General features: G+C 43.1%; 2 protein-coding genes across 2 annotated transcripts; both read left to right on the top strand.

Moving 5' to 3' along the window:
- The first annotated feature begins 6,737 nt into the window (after positions 1 to 6,737).
- On the top strand, positions 6,738 to 10,952 carry LOC147366746 (interferon tau-1). Its single transcript, XM_086414279.1, has one exon. The coding sequence runs from the start codon at positions 8,316 to 8,318 to the stop codon at positions 8,901 to 8,903; it is 588 nt and encodes a 195-aa protein (XP_086270405.1). The 5' UTR covers positions 6,738 to 8,315; the 3' UTR covers positions 8,904 to 10,952.
- Positions 10,953 to 20,678: 9,726 nt separating this feature from the next.
- On the top strand, positions 20,679 to 22,269 carry LOC147366745 (interferon tau-3). Its single transcript, XM_086414278.1, has one exon. It carries the CDS (start codon positions 21,610 to 21,612, stop codon positions 22,195 to 22,197), a length of 588 nt encoding a protein of 195 aa, XP_086270404.1. The 5' UTR covers positions 20,679 to 21,609; the 3' UTR covers positions 22,198 to 22,269.
- Positions 22,270 to 22,516: the final 247 nt, after the last annotated feature.

The raw sequence follows: 22,516 nt of genomic DNA, 5'->3' as shown, positions 1-22,516 counted from the left end.
GTGATCATCCGGGCCTTCAGAGTTTTTGCTGGTGAAGGTTTGAACTATCCTGAGAATTACTGCAGTGTGGCACAAAGACAGTGAGTGTGCAAGGGCTTTTGAAAATGGCATTGATAGACTTGCCTGACACGGGGTTATCACAAACCTTTAATGTGTAAAAAATGCAATTATCTGGGAAATGGGATAAAACAAAGGATGCCGCTACTTCCTCACAATGTGGCAATTCCCAGTATGCTCTCCAGATTCACTGGGTCCTTCCCCTGCACCAGCCATTCATACAGCTCTTTCCTGTTTCTTTGTGCTTCTGGCTACCGATTTCCCCTTAAGAGTGCAAAGCATAGTGTCTCAGTCGTGCCCACTCTTTGCCACCCCAGGAACCATAGCCCACCAGGCTCCTCTGTCCATGGGATTCTCCAGGCAGAATACTGGAGTGGATTGCCATTTCCTTCTCCAGGGGATCTTCCCCACCCAGGGATCAAACCTGGGTCTCCCACATTGAAGGCAGATTCTTTACTGTCTGAGCCACAAGGGAAGCCCTGACAGTGCAAAGCCACCACTTAAAAGTTTGAGTCAAAGTTCTAGGCTTTTCAGAAACTCTTATGTAAGAGGTTATTGTTTTTCTTGAGATGAATACTTTTGGGAATGAGAGAATGTCCTTGTTACTATACTGTAACAACAGCCTTGGCCAAAATGGACTAGAAAGCAGGATCCCTTTTCCTCTTGAGGCTACTAAAAATAATTATGGGGGAAGCGTGCCACCTACCGACTCAGATGCACTAGGACACTGATCAAGTCTAGAACAGGCTTCTTGCTCTTCTAGGCAGAAGTCTGCCTTCTTATTAGCATTTTCTTCAGAACTAGGGGAAGATTTTTTTTTCTGGAAATAACTGAACCAATAACTTGAAAAAGGCTGCTTCCTTAGCTTTCATATTGTAGAGAGGAAAATACTCCCAGCTTCAGGCAGGACATATCTTGGCCTAAGGAAGCTGCGTGCAGAGAAAGGTCAGGACGTGTTTCTCACTTCCAGGCTGCTCATCTGGCCAAGGTTACACATTCGTCATTTGCTTTACCTACTTTAACACCCTTGGAGCCTTCACCATGGCATTCTAGGTAGGGAAATGCAAGGGGAATCAGAGCAAATAGCTCCTGTTAGAAGGGGCATTAACTCATTCCTAAACAGTACATTGTTCTTTGCTTGACTTCTGGAGAAAACTCTCAATGTCCCTTTGAATAATATCTCCACTTGCATCCACCTTCCACCTTCCACCTTGACTCAGTAGTAAGAGAGAACACAGACACCAATGAGGCTATTTCAGAAAATACAATTGTTGGCAACCAATAACCTGGGGTGCAGCTACTTGGGTAGAATTGAGAACTAGTAAGGTAATGAACTACAGTAATTGAGGAAGTAAACCAGGAAGAGAGAGCGAGAGTGTGAGTGTGTGTGTGTGTGTGTGTGTGTGTGTACTGATCAAGTAGCAGGGAATGGCTTCAATATAGACTAGATCTCTCAAATCTCTGCTTCAGGTTACAGACTGCATCTTTAGATTGCTTCTCTCCAATTAAGGGATGGGAGAGCTGATAGCTTATGGTGAAGAATGTAGGATTCCTGATCTCCGAAGATTTAGCTCCGGAAGCAGCGACCATGCTGATCATTCAAGAGCTTTTGTATAGCAGAGTTTCATTAAAGTATAAAAAGAGAGAAAGCTTCTGACATAGACATCAGAAGGGGGATGGAGAGTGCCCCACTCCCTAGCCTTAGCGAGGGAGCTATATACTTTTTTAATTGCTTATTACAATACATCAAAAGAATGTCTCAAAGTTTAAAGATCTTACTAGACAAACTCCCACCAAATACATTTTAAGATAATGAGATTAGCACTAACAATAGAAAGATCTTACCAGACCCACTCCAATAACATACATCTTAAGATAAATCACAAGGTTCTAGTTACAGAGAAACATATCCTAGAGCAAGATACACTGTTCTATTGACTAAGACACAGCAATGTAGAAAAAAAGTTTGTTCTTTTCTCCTCCTTGAGAACTCCAGAACCCTATCTCCACCTGGAGAGCCCCAAACCGCTCTCTCGTCCCTGGGGACCCCAGACTTCTTATCAATCTGCCTGGGAATTGACACGTTCAGAGACCTTTAATTTCTAGGTGAAACACATGTCAGTTGCTCATTTGAGTATGACTCTTTTGCAACTCCGTGGACTATACAAAGGGAAAGTTTTTTCTCAAGGCAAGAATATTGAGGTGGTTTGCCACTCCTTCTCCAGTGGACCACATTTCGTCACTTATGACCAACCTAGACAGCATTTCAAACAGCAGGGACATTACTTTGGCAACAAAAGTCTGTCTAGTCAAGGCTATGGTTTTTCCAGAGGTTAAGTATGGATGTGATAGTTAGACCATAAAGAAAGCTGAGTGCCAAAGAATTGATGCTTTTGAACTGGGCTATTGGAGAAAACTCTTGAGAGTCCCTTGGACTGCAAGGAGATTCAGCCAGTTTAACCTAAAGAAATCAATCCTGAATATTCATTGGAAGGACTGATGCTGAAGCTGAAACTCCAATACTTTGGCCACCTGATGCGAAGAACTGACTCCTTGGAAAAGATCCTGATGCTGGGAAAGATTGAAGGCAGGAGGAGAAGGGGATGACAGAGGATGAGATAGTTGGATGGCATCACCGATTCCATGGACATGAGTTTGAGTCAATTCTTGGAGTTGGTGAGGGACAGGGAGGCCTGGCGTGCTGCAGTCCATGGGGTCGCAGTGAGTCAGACACGACTGAGTGACTGAACCGAAAGGGACTGTACCCGCTAAGCTCTTCCTTTCATGGAATTCTTCAGACAAGAAAACTGGAGCGGATTGTCATTTCCTTCTCCTGTATGTTAAGTAACTTTTGTTCTTTTTTTTTTTTTTTTTTTTCTTTCTTCAACACTCTGGGGACAATTTTCGGGCAAGACTACGTGGATAATTTTTGGACTCATCTGGCTGTCTTTGTGGGGGCTCCCCAGGTGGCACTGGTGCTAAAGAACTCACCTGCCACTGCAAGAGACATAAGAGACCTGGGTTTGATCCCTGGGTCATGAAGATCCTCTGGAGGAGGAAATGGCAACCCACTCCAGTACTCTTGCATGAAGAATCCCATGGACGGGGGAGGCTGTCCACTGGGTCTCAAAGAGTCAGACATGACTGAAGCAACTCAGCACGCACAGATGCCTGTCTTGTGACTGTTTAACATCCTTCAAATCCTATGATTCTTCCACTGTTTGGCTGAGCTTTTTTAGATTTAACTTACATGTTGCTATTTTGTCCGCTGAAAAGTCACTTATCTTTCTTCACTTCCATGACAGATATACATATGCTTTATGTTCAGATATACAAATGTTTTATTTTCTCCACAAACAACTATCGTTTTGCTTTCTAAGTACGTTGAAAGGAGAAACAAAATATCTCAAGTCTTGAAGATCACAGAAAATGAGGTGAAGCCCCTCTGCCATTCTTTTATTTCCCTTTGTATTAACCCGAGGATGAAATGGAACGCAACCCAGGAGGAGAGAAGCAAACACCGACCAGCAAATCACTATGTAAAATATAAGTCCTAAATCTTTTGTTGTTATTTAAATTTAAAATGAAACATCATGAGTTTGTAAAGAAACAAAGCTATTTCTCCCTGACACAGCCTGGGCCTCATGGCTCTGCATTCTGAGCATGAGACAGAGATGGATAGACAAGTCAGCCCAACAGATGGATGTACCGCATGAACAAGTAAAGGTCACTTTTTTCCATCACTTTTATGCTTCTATTAATACATAACACCATCACTGAATTCCCTATAGCCAACTCAGAAATTCTCAGATAAACAAATGTTCAACACTTTAAGTAAAAGAGTTGAGCGATAAAAGCTGTAGTGGCAAAAATTGTCTACTAAAGGTGTAACTGTGGCAATTGGATCATGCCTCCACCTACATAAACAGAAACACACTTTATCTCTCAGTATCGGAGGGCTGCTGACCCTTGATACCTGGGGACACAGGTCAGAAGAGGTCATCACTGAGAACTTGGGTCCTTCACAGGAACACTCTAGGGAGAGAGTAGGGACCCTGGAAAATGAATGATTTTGCAAACAAAGAGACAAGCCCCCTCCACAGTAGAATTCTGAAGTTCAGGATGTGTTAAGCCTGCCCACACGAGTGAGTCCCAGAGAGTGTGGGCTGAGGACACTGTCATTCCAGATGAAAAGTGCTATTAGAGGTGAAAACTATACCTTGTGAGTGAGGCAGTGTTGGAAATACAATTATCTTTGTTTAGAATCTTCACATTTAAGAGCACTAGAAAGAACTAGGATTCCTGGTGGGGGTAGTGACACAGTCTGTAGAGGACTATAGATCTACCATAAAAAAAAAAGGTGGAAAGAAACAGAGATGTCTAGTATATTATTCCTGACTGTCAACTTGAAGAAAAAAGTCACAACCTAAAAGTTGAGAGTTATGTTTTATTTGGTAGGAATTCAGGGGAGAGTATTTCAAGTCACCCAGAGAGAAGTGCTCCAAGGAATTGGGGGTAGAGGCCAGGTTATATAGAAGTTTGCAAGAATGGGCAGGTAGTTTGAACCTCAAAGGTATTTTTGTGAAGTAGAGAAAACCAGATATCTCAAGGTAAGAAATTAGCACTTTGCTGTGTATGGGAAGATGCAAGAGTCTGAGTTCACTGAAATCATTCTGCTCATGCATCTCACCTATCCTGGGGCCATGAGCCTTCCATTTTTCACATCCTGAGTTCCCTTGGGTTCATCTTAGGGAGTGGCTCCAATCTGATAGCTGTCAGACCAGGGGTATATTCCTCCTTCCTGAGCACCATGCTAAGTCGCTTTAGTCGTGTCCGACTCTATGTGACCCCATAGACAGCAGCCCACCAGGCTCCTCCATCCCTGGGATTTTCCAGGCAAGGGTACTGGAGTGGGTTGCCAGTGCGGCTGGAAACTGATGACTGTGTCATCCTGGTTTACTGATATGGTGGGAAACACCCCATTCCTCATGACCTGTGGTCCCGTGAAATGAAACCTCAGGAACCTGAATGAATGTTCTCAAAAGAACAGAAACACCCGATTAGCTCATGCACTAATAATCACAAGCTTCTGCTCTGATTAAAACAGAAAACAAAATACAGAAACCTATAGGGGCTGAGGGACTCTGACCTCCTATGTACAAGGTAAGGAGAGAAAAAATGCAGTTCAGAGTCAAGGAAAAATTTTGTTCCTGACACAAAGAAAAGGAATCTTTACATATTTTAAAACATGTACATAAGTATGTACATGTATGTAAGTCTTTACATACCTAGATAATGTCAGCCTTTATTTAATTTCTCATGTATATGATATCCATTTGGAGTGACAAATCCAAGGTTTAAGGGGAAAACTGAACTTCTATTGTAAAAATTAAAACTATAGATTCATTACATTTTCTGGGTCAAATAGAAAATGTCTAAATGAAAACACAAAATGGACGTGAGAAAACATTTTCAGAAAACTTCTGAAAATGAGTACTGTCTTCCCTATTGAAAGCCTTGCTTTAAGTTTACTATTCCCTTTGAATAATAACTGCACTTGCATCACTTCCATTATCCTCGGGAGTAAGAGAGAACACAGACACAAATAAAGGGATTTCAGAGAACACAACTGTTGCCAACCAATAGCCTTGGATGAGACATAGATGCAAGGAACAGAATTTTGGACTCCGTGTGAGAAGGTGAGGGTGGGATGATTTGAGAGAATAGCATTGAAATATGTAATATACCGTATGTGACGTAGATTGCCAGTCCCGGTGTTATGAATGTGACACGGCGCTCAGGGTTGGTGCGCTGGGACCACACTGAGGGAATGGGACAGGGAGGGTGGCAGGAGGGGTGTTCAGGATGGGGGACACATGTACGCCCATGGGTGATTCATGTCAGTGTATGGCAAAACCCACTACAATATTGTAAAGTAAGTAGCCTCCAATTAAAATAAATAAGTTAATTTAAAAAACATAAAGAAATAATGACAACCTAAAAGTTGAAAGTTATGCTTTATTTGATGGGAATTCGGCAGGCAGTATATCAATTCACCCTGAGAGACTGCTCCAAGGAGGAGAGGGGAAGAGTCAGGTTATATAGGAGTTTGCAAGAAAGGGGAGGTAGTCTGAACATCAAAGTAGTTTTGCGAATTAAAGAAAACCAGCTATCTCAAGTTAAGGAATTTAGCACTTTTCCTTTGTGTGGGAAGAGGCAAGTGTCTGGGCTCACTGAAAACATTCCTTTCCTCAATCTCAGCTCTCCTGGGGCACCTTTCCTTGCATTTTCTTGCATCTTGCATTTTTTCACTTCCTGAGTTGCCTTGGGCTCACCTTAGGGAGTAGCTGCAATTTGGTAGCTGTTGAAAAGGCAGAGGAACCAGAGATCAAATGGCCAACAATCAAATTCCCATCATGGAAAAAGGAAGAGAGTTCCAGAAAAACAATCTATTTCTGCTTTATTGACTATGACAAAGCCTTTGACTGTGTGGATCACAATAAACTCTAGAATATTCTGAAAGAGATGGGAAAACTAGACCACCTGACCTGCCTCTTTAGAAACCTATATGCAGGTCAGGAAGCAACAGTTAGAACTGGACATGGAACAACAGACTGGTTCCAAATAGGAAAAGGAGTACATCAAGGCTGTATGTTGTCACCCTGCTTATTTATCTTATATGCAGAGGACAGCGTGAGAAATGCTGGGCTGGAAGAAGCACAAGCTGGATTCAAGAATCCTGGGAGAAATATCAATAACCTCAGATATGCAGATGACACCAACCCTTATGGCAGAAAGTGAAGAGGAACTAAAAAGCCTCTTGATGAAAGTGAAGAGGAGAGTGAAAACGTTGGCTTAAAGCTCAACATTCAGAAAACGAAGATCATGGCATCTGGTCCCATCACTTCATGGGAAATAGATGGGGAAACAGTGTCAGACTTTATTTTTTGGGGGCTCCAAAATCACTGCAGATGGTGATTGCAGCCATGAAATTAAAAGACGCTTACTCCTTGGAAGGAAAGTTATGACCAACCCAGATAGCATAGTAAAAAGCAGAGACATTACTTGGCCAATAAAAGTCCATCTAGTCAAGGCTATGGTTTTTCCTGTGGTCATGTATGGATTTGAGTGTTGGATTGTGAAGAAAGCTGAGCGCCAAAGAATTGATGCTTTTGAACTGCGGTGTTGGAGAAGACTCTTGAGAGTTTCTTGGACTACAAGGAGATCCAAGTCCATCCTAAAGGAGATCAGTCTTGGGTGTTCTTTGGAAGGACTGATGCCAAACCTGAAACTCCAATACTTTGGCCACCACATGTGAAGAGTTGACTCACTGGAAAAGACTCTGATGCTGGGAGGGATTGGGAGCAGGAGGAAAAGGGGACAACAGAGGATGAGATGGCTGGATGGCATCACCGACTTGATGCACGTGAGGTTGGGTGAACTCTGGGAGTTGGTGATGGACAGGGAGGCCTAGTGTGCTGCAATTCATGGGGTCACAAAATTGGGACACAACTGAGAGACTGAACTGAACTGAGCCCACAGGTGTATTCCCCCTCCCTGAGCACCCTGGAGGGCTGGAAACTCTTGATGACTGTGTCATCCTGGTTTACTGATATGGCGGGAAATACTCCACTCTCGTGATCTTGTGGCCCCAGTGAAATGTAATCTCAGGAACCTGAATGAATGTTCTCAAAAGAACAGAAACAACTGAGTAGTTCATTCACCCTTAATTACAAGCTTATCCTCTGTGAGACAGAAAAGAAAACACAAACATCAATATGGCCTGAGTGACTCTGCATTCCTATGTGTAAGATAAGGAGGGAAAAATGCAGTTAAGAATCAACGGAAAATTATATTCCTGACATAAGATAAACAAAAGGAATGTTTATATATATTATACCTAAATTTGTACATAATAACTATGTACACATCTATAAGTCTTTGCATACTTACATAACTTCAGCCTTTATTTAGTTTCTCATTTAATTGATATACATTTACATTGACAAACCCAAATTTTATTGGGAAAATTAAACTTCTACTGTAAAAATTAAGAGTTTAGATTGACTACATTTCCTAGGTCAAACAGAAAATATCTAACTGAAAACACAAACAGGAAGTGAGAGAGAAATTTTCGGATAATGAGTACCGTCTTCCCTATTTAAAAGCCTTGCTTAGAACGATCATCATCAGAGAACCTACCTGAAGGTTCACCCAGACCCCATCTCAGCCAGCCCAGCAGCAGCCACATCTTCCCCATGGCCTTCGTGCTCTCTCTACTGATGGCCCTGGTGCTGGTCAGCTACGGCCCGGGACGATCTCTGGGTTGTTACCTGTCTGAGAACCACATGCTAGGTGCCAGGGAGAACCTCAGGCTCCTGGCCCGAATGAACAGACTCTCTCCTCATCCCTGTCTGCAGGACAGAAAAGACTTTGGTCTTCCTCAGGAGATGGTGGAGGGCAACCAGCTCCAGAAGGATCAGGCTATCTCTGTGCTCCACGAGATGCTCCAGCAGTGCTTCAACCTCTTCCACACAGAGCACTCGTCTGCTGCCTGGAACACCACCCTCCTGGAGCAGCTCTGCACTGGGCTCCAACAGCAGCTGGAGGACCTGGACGCCTGCCTGGGCCCAGTGATGGGAGAGAAGGACTCTGACATGGGAAGGATGGGCCCCATTCTGACTGTGAAGAAGTACTTCCAGGGCATCCATGTCTACCTGAAAGAAAAAGAATACAGTGACTGCGCCTGGGAAATCATCAGAGTGGAGATGATGAGAGCCCTCTCTTCATCAACCACCTTGCAAAAAAGGTTAAGAAAGATGGGTGGAGATCTGAACTCACTTTGAGATGACTCTCGCTGACTAAGATGCCACATCACCCTCGTACACTCACCTGTGTTCATTTCAGAAGACTCTGATTTCTGCTTCAGCCACCGAATTCATTGAATTACTTTAGCCGATACTTTGTCAGCAGTAATAAGCAAGTAGATATAAAAGTACTCAGCTGTAGGGGCATGAGTCCTTAAGTGATGCCTGCCCTGATGTTATCTGTTGTTGATTTATGTATTCCTTCTTGCATCTAACATACTTAAAATATTAGGAAATTTGTAAAGTTACATTTCATTTGTACATCTATTAAAATTTCTAAAACATGTTTACCATTTTGTGTTATTAAATTTGTCCTTTGTTCTATTTATTAAATCAAAGAAAATGAGTTTCTTTACTCAAAAACTTTATTATTATTATTATTAAAACTTTATTAAAGAATGGGTGGTTACATTTGTTTATTCATTCATTCCATTCATATTATGCATATACATTGAGTACCTACATGACAGACTGTGTAATTCTCACCAAGGAATACAAGTGAATAAAGCAAATGTAGTTCCTACTGCATGGAAACTCTCAGTCTTTCAGAGAAGAGGACATAAAAACAGTATTATTTTATTTCAATTATACTAAGGACTGCAAAGAGAAGTAAAGGAAAAGAATGTCCTCACACAGGAGGTTTTAGGTCCAAATGATGCTGAAAAGACAAATAATATTATATATCTTTCTAAACTGCCTCAGGGCTTCCCTGGTAACTCAGCTAGTAAAGAATGCGCCTGCAGAACTGAAGACCCCTGTTCGATTCCTGGTTCAGGAAGATCCCTTTTAGAAGGGATGGGCTATCTAACCACTCAAGTATTCTTGGGCTTCCCTGGTGGTTCAGTTGGTAAAGAATCTGTGTGCAATGCCGGAGACCTGGGTTGGCAAGATCCCCTGGAGGAGGGTTAAGCAACCCACTCCAGTATTCTTGTCTGGAAAATCCCCATGGCCAGAGGAGCCTGGAAGGCTGTAGCCCATGGGTTCCCAAAGAGTGCAACACAATGAGGCACACGGCACAGAAAGGCAATGAGTTCTCTTAACTTAGTTTCAAGTTACCAAAATCCAGGGTGATGTTCTTAGATAGATGTTACCTAAACATAATTATATCTATAGTTTACCTAAAAGCACTTTTTTCTCCTTACTCTTAAAAATCACAGATGATTAGTTCCAGAGAGCCCAGGTAGATCATTTACATGGCAAAGGCACAAGAGAAATACCAATTCCTTCCAGAAAGCTGGCTTAACCAATTACAAAAGGCTCACTTTGAAACAGTAGCAGAGCTAACAGAGGCCATTGTTCTCCAGATCTCTGGGCAGCCCCCATTCAACAAGGACAGCCCCTGAAAGGCTGCATGTCCTAGTGGACAGCCACCCAGGGATTTCCCTGCTGCTGCTGGGATTCCCTCTGCAATTCTTGGGCACCATATGGTAGTGGATGGCCACCTCAGGAGTACCCTACAGCTTGGGGATTACAGCCAGCAACTTTTGGGCCCCCTCGGTTAGTGGACAGCCACCTCAGGATCATCCAGCAACTTTTGGGCCCCACATGCTAGTGGATGCCCCCAATAACTTTCCATCCCCCCATCCTTTATCTTGGCACTCACAGGAGTTTCTCCCAATCCTGCCTGTCACCAATTGTTGGGTTGTACCCTGCAGGCTTACAAGAGCTATATTTGCCCAGCTTCGAGACCAAAGAAAGAATCTCCCGTCAAGAACAGAGACAGGGATACTTTAATGGATGGGAGGCGCTCACATGTCTGAAGCAAGGTCCTGGAGCAACAACCCCACCATGAGTGGTGCACTGGGGGTGGGAAGTACTAATACATGGTGACAGGCTTCATTCTGAGAGCAATGGAGGGGTGGGGAGTAGAGGGTGGGGAAGTGGGGAATGGGGAAAGAGGGAGAGGCACGTGGGTGAGGAGAGTGCTGGTCCTAGGGGTGAGATCAGGTGGGCTCATTAGTTATCATGGAAAGCAGTAGAGGGACACGCTCCTCACCACCCCTTTGATAAAAAAGATCAAATTTGGGGCCTGGGACAGGTACAGAGAAAAGCCAGTCATGTGCATAGGGTGTACTGGTGGGGCAGGGGATGTACAGAGAGTAAGAGAACAGTCATCCTGAGTGGCCTGACCATACATATATACCTTAATTTAAAAAATACTTTACTGCTAAATTTCACCATTGATCAACTGGACCTTCAAAATGTTTTGTTGGTGAACATTTGAACTATCCTGAGAATTACTGCAGTGTGGCACAAAGACAGTGAGTGTGCAAGGGCTGTTGAAAGTGGCATTGATAGACTTGCTTGACACGGGGTTGTCAGAAACCTTCAATGTATAAAAAATGCAATTACTGGGAAATGAGATAAAACAAAGTATGCCAGTACTTCCTCACAGTGTGGCAATTCCCAGTATGCTCCCCAGATTCACTGGTCCTTCCCCTGCACCAGCCATTCATACAGCTCTTTCCTGTTTGTGGTTCTGGCCACCGATTTTCCCTTACGAGTGCAAAGCATAGTCACTCAGTCGTGCCAACTCTTTGCCACCCCATGAACCACAGCCCACCAGGCTCCTCTGTCCATGGGATTCTCCAGGCAGAATACTGGAGTGGATTGCCATTTCCTTCTCCAGGGAACCTTCCCCACCCAGGGATCAAACCTGGGTCTCCCACATTGGAGGCAGATTCTTTACTGTCTGAGCCACAAGGGAAGCCCTGACAGTGCAAAGCTACCACTTACAAGTTTGAGGCAAAGTTCTAGGCTTTTAAGAAACTGTTAAATAAGTGGTTATTGTTTTTCTTGAGATGAATATTTTGGGGAATGAATGTCCTTGTTACAAGAGCTCAAGGAGGACCTTTCCTGGAAAGAACTGACACCAATAACTTGAAAAAGCCTGCTTCCTAAGCTTTTGTATTTTAGAGAGGAAAATACTCCCAGCTTCAGGTAGGACATGTCTTGGCCTAAGGAAGCTGCATGGAGAGAAAGGTCAGGATGTGTTTCTCGCTTCCAGGCTGCTTATCTGGCCAAGGTTGCACGTTCATCATTTGCTTTACCTACTTTAACACCCTTGAGCCTTGACCATGGCATTCTGGCTAGGAAAATACAAGGGAAATCAGCGGAAATAGCTCCTGTTTGAAGGTGCATTAACTCTTTCCTAAAATGTACATTGTCAGTTCCTTGACTTCAGTTGAAAATTCTCAATGTCCCTTTGAATAATAACTGCACTTGCATCCTTTCCACCTTGAGTCAGTAGTATGAGAGAGAAGTCACTCAGTTGTGTCCGACTTATGTGATCTCATGGACTGTAGCCTCCGAGGCTCCTCTGTCCATGGGATTCTCCAAGCAGAATACTGGAGTGGGTTGCCATTTCCTTCTCCAAGGATCTTCCCATCCCAGGTATCAAACCGGCATCTCCTATATTGTAGGCAGATGCCTTTACCATCTGAGCCATCAGGGAAGTCTATAAGAGACCAAACAGAAACAAATAAGGGGATTTCAGAGAATACAATTGTTGCCAACCAATAACCTGTGGTGTACCTACTTGAGTCCAATTGAGAACTAGTAAGGTAATGGCATACTGTAAATGAGGAAGTTAACCTGGAAGAGAGAGAGAGAGTGTGTGTATGGGTTTACTGATCAAGCAGCGGGGAAGGGCTTCAATATAGACTAGATCTCTCAAATCTCTGCTTCAGGTTACAGACTTCATCTTTAGATTGCTTCTCTGCAATTAATGGATGAGAGGGCTGACAGCTTACCGTAAAGGATGTCGGATATCTGATCTCAAAAGAAGATTTAGCTTTGGGACCGGGGACCAGGCTTGATCACTCAAGAGCTTTTGTATAGCAGGGTTTTATTAAACCATAAAAAGGGACAGAGAAAGCTTCTGACATAGACACCAGAAGGGGGACGGACAGGGCCCCACTCACTAGCCTTAGCAAGGGAGCTATATACTTTTTAATTGGTTATTACAGTAAATCAAGAGAATGTCTCAAGGTTTACAGATCTTACTAGATCCACTCCTACAATATACATTTTAAGATAATGGGATGAGAATTAACAATAGAAAGATCTTATCACACCCACTCCTATAATGTACATCTCAAGATAAGTCAGCAGGTTCTTGCTAAGGAGAAACACATCCTCGAGCAAGATACCTTGTTCTATTAACTAAGACAAAGCGATCATGAAAAAAAGTTTATTTTTTTCTCCTCCTTGAGAACTCCAGACCCTATATCCTCCTGGAGAGTGCCAGACCCCTCTCTCGTCCTTGGGGACCCCAGACTTCTTATCAATCTGCCTAGGAACTGACACTCTCAGACAGCTCTAATTTCTAGGTTAAATACATGTCAGTTGCTCAGTTGAGTACAACCCAGTTGCAACTCCATGGACTGTATCCTTTTCATACTGTTCATGTGATTCTCAAGGCAAGAATACTGAAGTGGTTTGCCATTCCCTTCTCCAGTGGACCACATTTGTCACTTACAACCAACCTAGACAGCATATTAAAAAGCAGAGGCATCACTATGTCAACAAAGGTCTATCTAGTCAAGGCTATGGTTTCTCCAGTAGTCACGTATGGATGTGAGAGTTGGACCATAAAGAAAGCTGAGCACTGAAGAATCGATGCTTTTCAACTGTGGTGTTGGAGAAGACTCTTGAGAGTCCCACTGAATGCAAAGAGATCCAACCAGTCCATCCTAAAGGAAATCTGTCCTGAATATTCATTGGAAGGACTGATGCTGAAGCTCAAACTCCAATACTTTGGCTACCTGATGTGAAGAACTGATGCTTTGAAAACATCCTGATGCTGGGGAACATCGAAGGTGGGACAAGGAGGGGGTGACAGAAGATGAGATGGCTGGATGACTTTACTAACTCAATGGACATGAGTTTGAGTAAGTTCTGGGAGTTGGGGATGGACAGGGAGGCCTGGCGTGCTACAGTCCATGGGGTTACAAGACTAAGACACGTCTGAGCAACTGAACTGAAATGGACTGTACCCCACAGGCTCTCGGTCCATGGAATTCTCCAGGCAAGAAAACTGGAGTGGATTGTCATTTCCTTCTCCTGTATATTAAGTTTTGTGTTATTTTCTCTCTTCCTTCAACACTTTGGGGACACTTTGGGGGGCAAGACTACGTGGATAATTTTTGGACTCATCTGGCTGTCTTTGTGGGGCTTCCCAGGTGGCACTGGTGCTAAAGAACCCACCTGCCACTGCAGGAGACATAAGAGACCTGGGTTTGATCCCTGGGTCGGGAAGATCCCCTGGAGAAGGAAATGGAAACCCACTCCAGTATTCTTGCCTGGAGAATCCCATAGACAAGGGAGGATGTTCACTGGGTCCTAAAGAGTCAGACATGACTGAAGCGACTTTGCTCGCACACCAGCTTGTCTTTGTGACTGTTTAACATCCTTTAAATACTACAATTCTTCCACTGTTTGGCTGAGCTTTTTTTAGATTTAACTTGCACTTTGCCATTTGTCAGCAGAAATGTCACTTATCTTTCTTCACTTTCATGACATTCAGAGAGAGAGAGAGAGAGAGATATATATATATATATATATATATATATATATATATATGTTTTATTTTGCCCACAAACACTACTGTTTTGCTTTCTAGGCAAGATCAAATGAGAGACAAAATATCCAGTCTTGAAAATCACAGAAAATGCGGTGAAGCCCCTCTGCCATTCTTTTATTTCCCTTTGTATTAACCCTAGGATGAAATGGAACGTAAGCCAGGAGGAGAGAGACAAACATCGACCAGCAAATCACTATAGAATTATAAGTTCTTAAATCTTTTGTTGTTATTTAAATTTAAAACCAAACATCATGAGTAAGTAATGAAGCAAGGCTATTTCTCCCTGACACAGCCTGGCCTCATGGGTCCACATTCTCAGCACAAAACAGAGATGGATACACAAGTCAGCCCATTCGGATGTACCCCATGAACAACTAAAGGTCACTGGTTTCTGTGATACAAGCTTCTAAGAATGTATAACACCACCTCTGAATTCCCTATAGCCAACTCAGAAATTCTGAGGAAAACAAATGTTCAACAGTTTAAACAGAAGGTTTGAATAATAGAAGCTGTAGTGGCAAAATAGAAATTGCCTACTAAAGATGTAACTATTACAACTGGATAATGCCTCCACCTAAGTAGTATTCTTACCTGGAAAATCCCATAGACATAAGAGTCTGGAGGACTACAGTCCATAGGGACGCAAAGAATCAGACACAACTGAGGACTAACACGCACACACATAGACAAAAACACACTTTAGCTCTCAGCATCTTGGTTGCTGACCCTTGATACCAGGGGACACAGGTCAGAAGAGGAGGTCACCACTGAGAACTCGGGTCCTTCACAGAAACACTCCAGGGAGAGGGTGGGGATCCTGGAAGATGAATGATTTTGCAGAGAAAGAGACAGGCCCCTCCATAGTAGATCCTGAACTTCTCAGGATGAGGTAAGCCTGCCCTCACGAGTGAGTGTCAGAGAGTTTGGGCGAAGGACACTGTCATTCAGACGAATCATGCTATTAGAGGTGAAAACTACCTTGTGAGTGAGGCAGTGTTGGAAATACAATTATCTTTGTTTAGAATCTTCACATTTAAGTGCACTAGAAAGAACTAGGATTCCTGGTGGGGGTAGTGGCACAGTCTGTAGAGGACTATAGATCTACCATAAAAAAAAAGGTGGAAAAAAACAGAGATGTCTAGTATATTATTCCTGACTGTCAACTTGAAGAAAAAAGTCACAACCTAAAAGTTGAGAGTTATGTTTTATTTGGTAGGAATTCAGGGGACAGTATTTCAAGTCACACAGAGAGAAGTGCTCCAAAGAACTGGGGGTAGAGGCCAGGTTATATAGAAGTTTGCAAGAATGGGCAGGTAGCTTGAACCTCAAAGGTATTTTTGTGAAGTAGAGAAAACCAGATATCTCAAGGTAAGGAATTTAGCACTTTGCTGTGTATGGGAAGATACAAGAGTCTGAGTTCACTGAAATCATTCTGTTCATGCATCTCACCTATCCTGGGGCCATGAGCCTTCCATTTTTCACATCCTGAGTTCCCTTGGGTTCATCTTAGGGAGTGGCTCCAATCTGATAGCTGTCAGACCAGGGGTATATTCCTCCTTCCTGAGCACCATGCTAAGTCACTTTAGTCGTGTCCGACTCTGTGTGACCCCATAGACAGCAGCCCACCAGGCTCCTCCGTCCCTGGGATTCTCCAGGCACGAACACTGAAGTGGGTTGCCATTTCCATCTCCAAGGCATGAAAGTGAAAGGTGAAAGTGACATTGCTCAGTTGTGTCCGACTCCTAGTGACCCCATGGGCTGCAGCCCACCAGGCTCCTCCATCCCTGGGATTTTCCAGGCAAGAGTACTGGAGTGGGTTGCCAGTGCAGCTGGAAACTCTGATGACTGTGTCATCCTGGTTTACTGATATGGCGGGAAACATCCCATTCCTCATGACCTGTGGTCCCGTGAAATGAAACCTCAGGAACCTGAATGAATGTTCTCAAAAGAACAGAAACACCCGATTAGCTCATGCACTAATACTCACAAGCCTCTGCTCTGATTAAAACAGAAACCAAAATACAGAAACCTATAGGGGCTGAGGGACTCTGACCTCCTATGTACAAGGTAAGGAGAGAAAAAATGCAGTTCAGAGTCAGGGAAAAATTTTGTTCCTGACACAAAGAAAAGGAATCTTTACATATTTTAAAACGTGTACATAAGTATGTACATGTGTATACGTCTTTACATCCCTAGATAATGTCAGCCTTTATTTAGTTTCTCATGTATATGATATCCATTTGGAGTGACAAATCCAAGGTTTAAGGGGAAAACTGAACTTCTATTGTAAAAATTAAAACTATAGATTCATTACATTTTCTGGGTCAAATAGAAAATGTCTAAATGAAAACAAAATGGACGTGAGAAAACATTTTCAGAAAACTTCTGAAAATGAGTACTGTCTTCCCTATTGAAAGCCTTGCTTTAAGTTTACTATTCCCTTTGAATAATAACTGCACTTGCATCCCTTCCATTATCCTCGGGAGTAAGAGAGAACACAGACACAAATAAAGGGATTTCAGAGAACACAACTGTTGCCAACCAATAGCCTGGGATGTGTCTATTTAGGCAGAATTGAGAACTATTAAAGAAATCTAATTGTAATTCAGGAATTAACCATGATGTGTATGTGCGTGTGTGTGCGTGTGTGTGTGTGTGTGTGCGCGTTTGCTTAGACAGTGGGGAAGGGCTTCAGTTTAGCCTAGATCTATCAAATCTCTGCCTCAATTTACAGACTTGTCTTTACATTGCTTCTCTCCAACTGACAAATGAGAGGGCTCTCTAATTCATATGTGAAAGAAGTTTTGTTCCTTTTCTTCTTCCTTCAGCATTTGGGGCCCCTTTTGGGGGCACGACTACATGTACAATTTTTGGTCTCACCTGGCCATCTTTGTGGAGGCTTCCCAAGTGACACCAGTGGTAAAGAACCTGCCTGCCAATCCAGGAGACATAAAGACCAGGGTTTGATGCCTGGGTCAGGAAGATTCCCTGGAAGAGGAAATGGTAACCCACTCCAGTATTCTTGCCTGGAGAATCCCATGGGCAGACAGACGTGACAGAAGCGACTTAGCACGTGCACATGGCTGTCTTTGAGACTGTTGGACAACTTTCAAATATTATGATTCCTTCCATTTTTTGGTTGACCTTCTTTAGATTTAACTTACACTTTGCCATAGCGTCAGCAAAAAAGGCATTTGTCTATATTCTCTTTCATGGACTTCAAAGTTATATTTGTTTTATTTTTGTCCACAAACAGCCATCAAGTTTTGTCTTTCAGGAAAGTTGACATGAGAAACAAAAAATCTCTCATCTTAAAAATCACAGAAAATATGGTGACGCCCTCTGCCATTCTTTTCCTTCCTTTTTCATTAACCCTAGGATGAAATGTAAAGGAACACAGCAGGAGAGAGACAAACTGGCCAGTAAATCAATATGCAGAAAATAAGTTCTTAAATTTTTTTTGCTGTTCTTTAAATTTAAAACAAAGCATCAAGAATAAGTATAGAAACAAGGCTATGTCTCCCTGACACAGCCTGGGCCTCACTGCTCTGCATTCTGAGCACGAGACAGAGATGGATCAACATGACAGCCCAACAGAAAGATGTAGACTGAATGAACAACCAAAGGGCACTGATTTCTGTGACAGAAGCTTTTGATATTACATTACATCATCACTGAATCCCCTATACCCAACGCAGAAATTCTGAGCAAAACAAATCTTGAACACTTTAAGTAAAAGACTTGAACGATAAAAGCTGTAGTGGCCAAATAAAAATTGTCTACCGAAGGTGTAACAATTACCATTGGACAATGCCTCCACGTACTTAGCTCTCCGCAATTTATCTCTCAGCATTTGAGGGCTGCTGACACTTGATACCTGGGGACATGGATCAGGAGAAGAGGAGGTCATCACTGAGAACTCCCCTCCTTCACACAAACACTGCATGGGAGAGGGTGGGGATGCTGGAAGATGAATGATTTTGCAAACAAAGAGACAAGTCCCTCCACAGTAGAATTCTGAAGTTCTCAGGATGCAGTTAGCCTGCCCTCATGGGTGAGACCCAGAGAGTTTGGTTGAGGACACTGTCATTCCAGAGGAAAAGTGCTACTAGAGGTGATAACCACCTTGTGAGTGAGGTGGTGCTGGAAAGGCAATTAATTATCTTGGAATTAGAATCTTCAGACCTACATGCACCAGAAAAGAAGCAGGGTTCCTGGTGGGGATATTGGCACAGCCTGTGCAAGACTATAAAAGTGAAAGTGAAGTCTCTCAGTCATGTCCGACTCTTTGCAACTCCAAGGACTGTAGCCTACTAGGTTCCTCCGTACATGGGCTTTTCTAGGCAAGAATACTAGAGTGGGTTGCCATTTTCTTCTCCAATAGATCTACCATAAAAAGCAGGTTGAAAGAAACCGTCATGTCTTGTATATTGTTCCTGACTGTTGATCTGGAGCCTATTATACACAGTGAAGTAAGTCAGAAAGAAAAACAACAAAAGAGACATAGATGCAAGGAACAGAATTTTGGACTCCGTGTGAGAAGGTGAGGGTGGGATGATTTGAGAGAATAGCATTGAAATATGTAATATACCGTATGTGACGTAGATCGCCAGTCCGGTGTTATGAATGTGACACGGCGCTCAGGGTTGGTGCGCTGGGACCACACTGAGGGAATGGGACAGGGAGGGTGGCAGGAGGGGTGTTCAGGATGGGGGACACATGTACGCCCATGGGTGATTCATGTCAGTGTATGGCAAAACCCACTACAATATTGTAAAGTAAGTAGCCTCCAATTAAAATAAATAAGTTAATTTAAAAAACATAAAGAAATAATGACAACCTAAAAGTTGAAAGTTATGCTTTATTTGATGGGAATTCGGCAGGCAGTATATCAATTCACCCTGAGAGATTGCTCCAAGGAGGAGAGGGGAAGAGTCAGGTTATATAGGAGTTTGCAAGAAAGGGGAGGTAGTCTGAACATCAAAGCAGTTTTGCGAATTAAAGAAAACCAGCTATCTCAAGTTAAGGAATTTAGCACTTTTCCTTTGTATGGGAAGAGGCAAGTGTCTGGGCTCACTGAAAACATTCCTTTCCTCAATCTCAGCTCTCCTGGGGCACCTTTCCTTGCATTTTCTTGCATCTTGCATTTTTTCACTTCCTGAGTTGCCTTGGGCTCACCTTAGGGAGTAGCTGCAATTTGGTAGCTGTTGAAAAGGCAGAGGAACCAGAGATCAAATGGCCAACAATCAAATTCCCATCATGGAAAAAGGAAGAGAGCTCCAGAAAAACAATCTATTTCTGCTTTATTGACTATGACAAAGCCTTTGACTGTGTGGATCACAATAAACTCTAGAATATTCTGAAAGAGATGGGAAAACTAGACCACCTGAACTGCCTCTTTAGAAACCTATATGCAGGTCAGAAAGCAACAGTTAGAACTGGACATGGAACAACAGACTGGTTCCAAATAGGAAAAGGAGTACATCAAGGCTGTATGTTGTCACCCTGCTTATTTATCTTATATGCAGAGGACAGCGTGAGAAATGCTGGGCTGGAAGAAGCACAAGCTGGATTCAAGAATCCTGGGAGAAATATCAATAACCTCAGATATGCAGATGACACCAACCCTTATGGCAGAAAGTGAAGAGGAACTAAAAAGCCTCTTGATGAAAGTGAAGAGGAGAGTGAAAACGTTGGCTTAAAGCTCAACATTCAGAAAACGAAGATCATGGCATCTGGTCCCATCACTTCATGGGAAATAGATGGGGAAACAGTGTCAGACTTTATTTTTTGGGGGCTCCAAAATCACTGCAGATGGTGATTGCAGCCATGAAATTAAAAGACGCTTACTCCTTGGAAGGAAAGTTATGACCAACCCAGATAGCATAGTAAAAAGCAGAGACATTACTTGGCCAATAAAAGTCCGTCTAGTCAAGGCTATGGTTTTTCCTGTGGTCATGTATGGATTTGAGTGTTGGATTGTGAAGAAAGCTGAGCGCCAAAGAATTGATGCTTTTGAACTGCGGTGTTGGAGAAGACTCTTGAGAGTTTCTTGGACTACAAGGAGATCCAAGTCCATCCTAAAGGAGATCAGTCTTGGGTGTTCTTTGGAAGGACTGATGCCAAAGCTGAAACTCCAATACTTTGGCCACCACATGTGAAGAGTTGACTCACTGGAAAAGACTCTGATGCTGGGAGGGATTGGGAGCAGGAGGAAAAGGGGACAACAGAGGATGAGATGGCTGGATGGCATCACCGACTTGATGCACGTGAGGTTGGGTGAACTCTGGGAGTTGGTGATGGACAAGGAGGCCTAGTGTGCTGCAATTCATGGGGTCACAAAATTGGGACACAACTGAGAGACTGAACTGAACTGAGCCCACAGGTGTATTCCCCCTCCCTGAGCGCCCTGGAGGGCTGGAAACTCTTGATGACTGTGTCATCCTGGTTTACTGATATGGCGGGAAATACTCCACTCTCGTGATCTTGTGGCCCCAGTGAAATGTAATCTCAGGAACCTGAATGAATGTTCTCAAAAGAACAGAAACAACTGAGTAGTTCATTCACCCTTAATTACAAGCTTATCCTCTGTGAGACAGAAAAGAAAATACAAACATCAATATGGCCTGAGTGACTCTGCATTCCTATGTGTAAGATAAGGAGGGAAAAATGCAGTTAAGAATCAACGGAAAATTATATTCCTGACATAAGATAAACAAAAGGAATGTTTATATATATTATACCTAAATTTGTACATAATAACTATGTACACATCTATAAGTCTTTGCATACTTACATAACTTCAGCCTTTATTTAGTTTCTCATTTAATTGATATACATTTACATTGACAAACCCAAATTTTATTGGGAAAATTAAACTTCTACTGTAAAAATTAAGAGTTTAGATTGACTACATTTCCTAGGTCAAATAGATAATATCTAACTGAAAACACAAACAGAAAGTGAGAGAGAAATTTTCGGATAATGAGTACCGTCTTCCCTATTTAAAAGCCTTGCTTAGAACGATCATCATCAGAGAACCTACCTGAAGGTTCACCCAGACCCCATCTCAGCCAGCCCAGCAGCAGCCACATCTTCCCCATGGCCTTCGTGCTCTCTCTACTGATGGCCCTGGTGCTGGTCAGCTACGGCCCGGGACGATCTCTGGGTTGTTACCTGTCTGAGGACCACATGCTAGGTGCCAGGGAGAACCTCAGGCTCCTGGCCCGAATGAACAGACTCTCTCCTCATCCCTGTCTGCAGGACAGAAAAGACTTTGGTCTTCCTCAGGAGATGGTGGAGGGCAACCAGCTCCAGAAGGATCAGGCTATCTCTGTGCTCCACGAGATGCTCCAGCAGTGCTTCAACCTCTTCCACATAGAGCACTCGTCTGCTGCCTGGAACACCACCCTCCTGGAGCAGCTCTGCACTGGGCTCCAACAGCAGCTGGAGGACCTGGACGCCTGCCTGGGCCCAGTGATGGGAGAGAAGGACTCTGACATGGGAAGGATGGGCCCCATTCTGACTGTGAAGAAGTACTTCCAGGACATCCATGTCTACCTGAAAGAAAAGGAATACAGTGACTGCGCCTGGGAAATCATCAGAGTGGAGATGATGAGAGCCCTCTCTTCATCAACCACCTTGCAAAAAAGGTTAAGAAAGATGGGTGGAGATCTGAACTCACTTTGAGATGACTCTCGCTGACTAAGATGCCACATCACCTTCGTACACTCACCTGTGTTCATTTCAGAAGACTCTGATTTCTGCTTCAGCCACCGAATTCATTGAATTACTTTAACTGATACTTTGTCAGCAGTAATAAGCAAGTAGATATAAAAGTACTCAGCTGTAGGGGCATGAGTCCTTAAGTGATGCCTGCCCTGATGTTATCTGTTGTTGATTTATGTATTCCTTCTTGCATCTAACATACTTAAAATATTAGGATATTTGTAAAGTTACATTTCATTTGTACATCTATTAAAATTTCTAAAACATGTTTACCATTTTG

The sequence above is a fragment of the Bos grunniens genome, chromosome 8, assembly GCF_055505025.1.
Source record: "Bos grunniens cultivar Pamir isolate PY7600 chromosome 8, Bosgru_T2T1.0, whole genome shotgun sequence".
In the NCBI taxonomy this organism is placed as follows: Eukaryota; Metazoa; Chordata; class Mammalia; order Artiodactyla; family Bovidae; genus Bos; species Bos grunniens.
The sequence above is the reverse complement of the archived record's forward strand: the minus strand, read 5'-3'. Positions and strand labels throughout refer to the sequence as shown.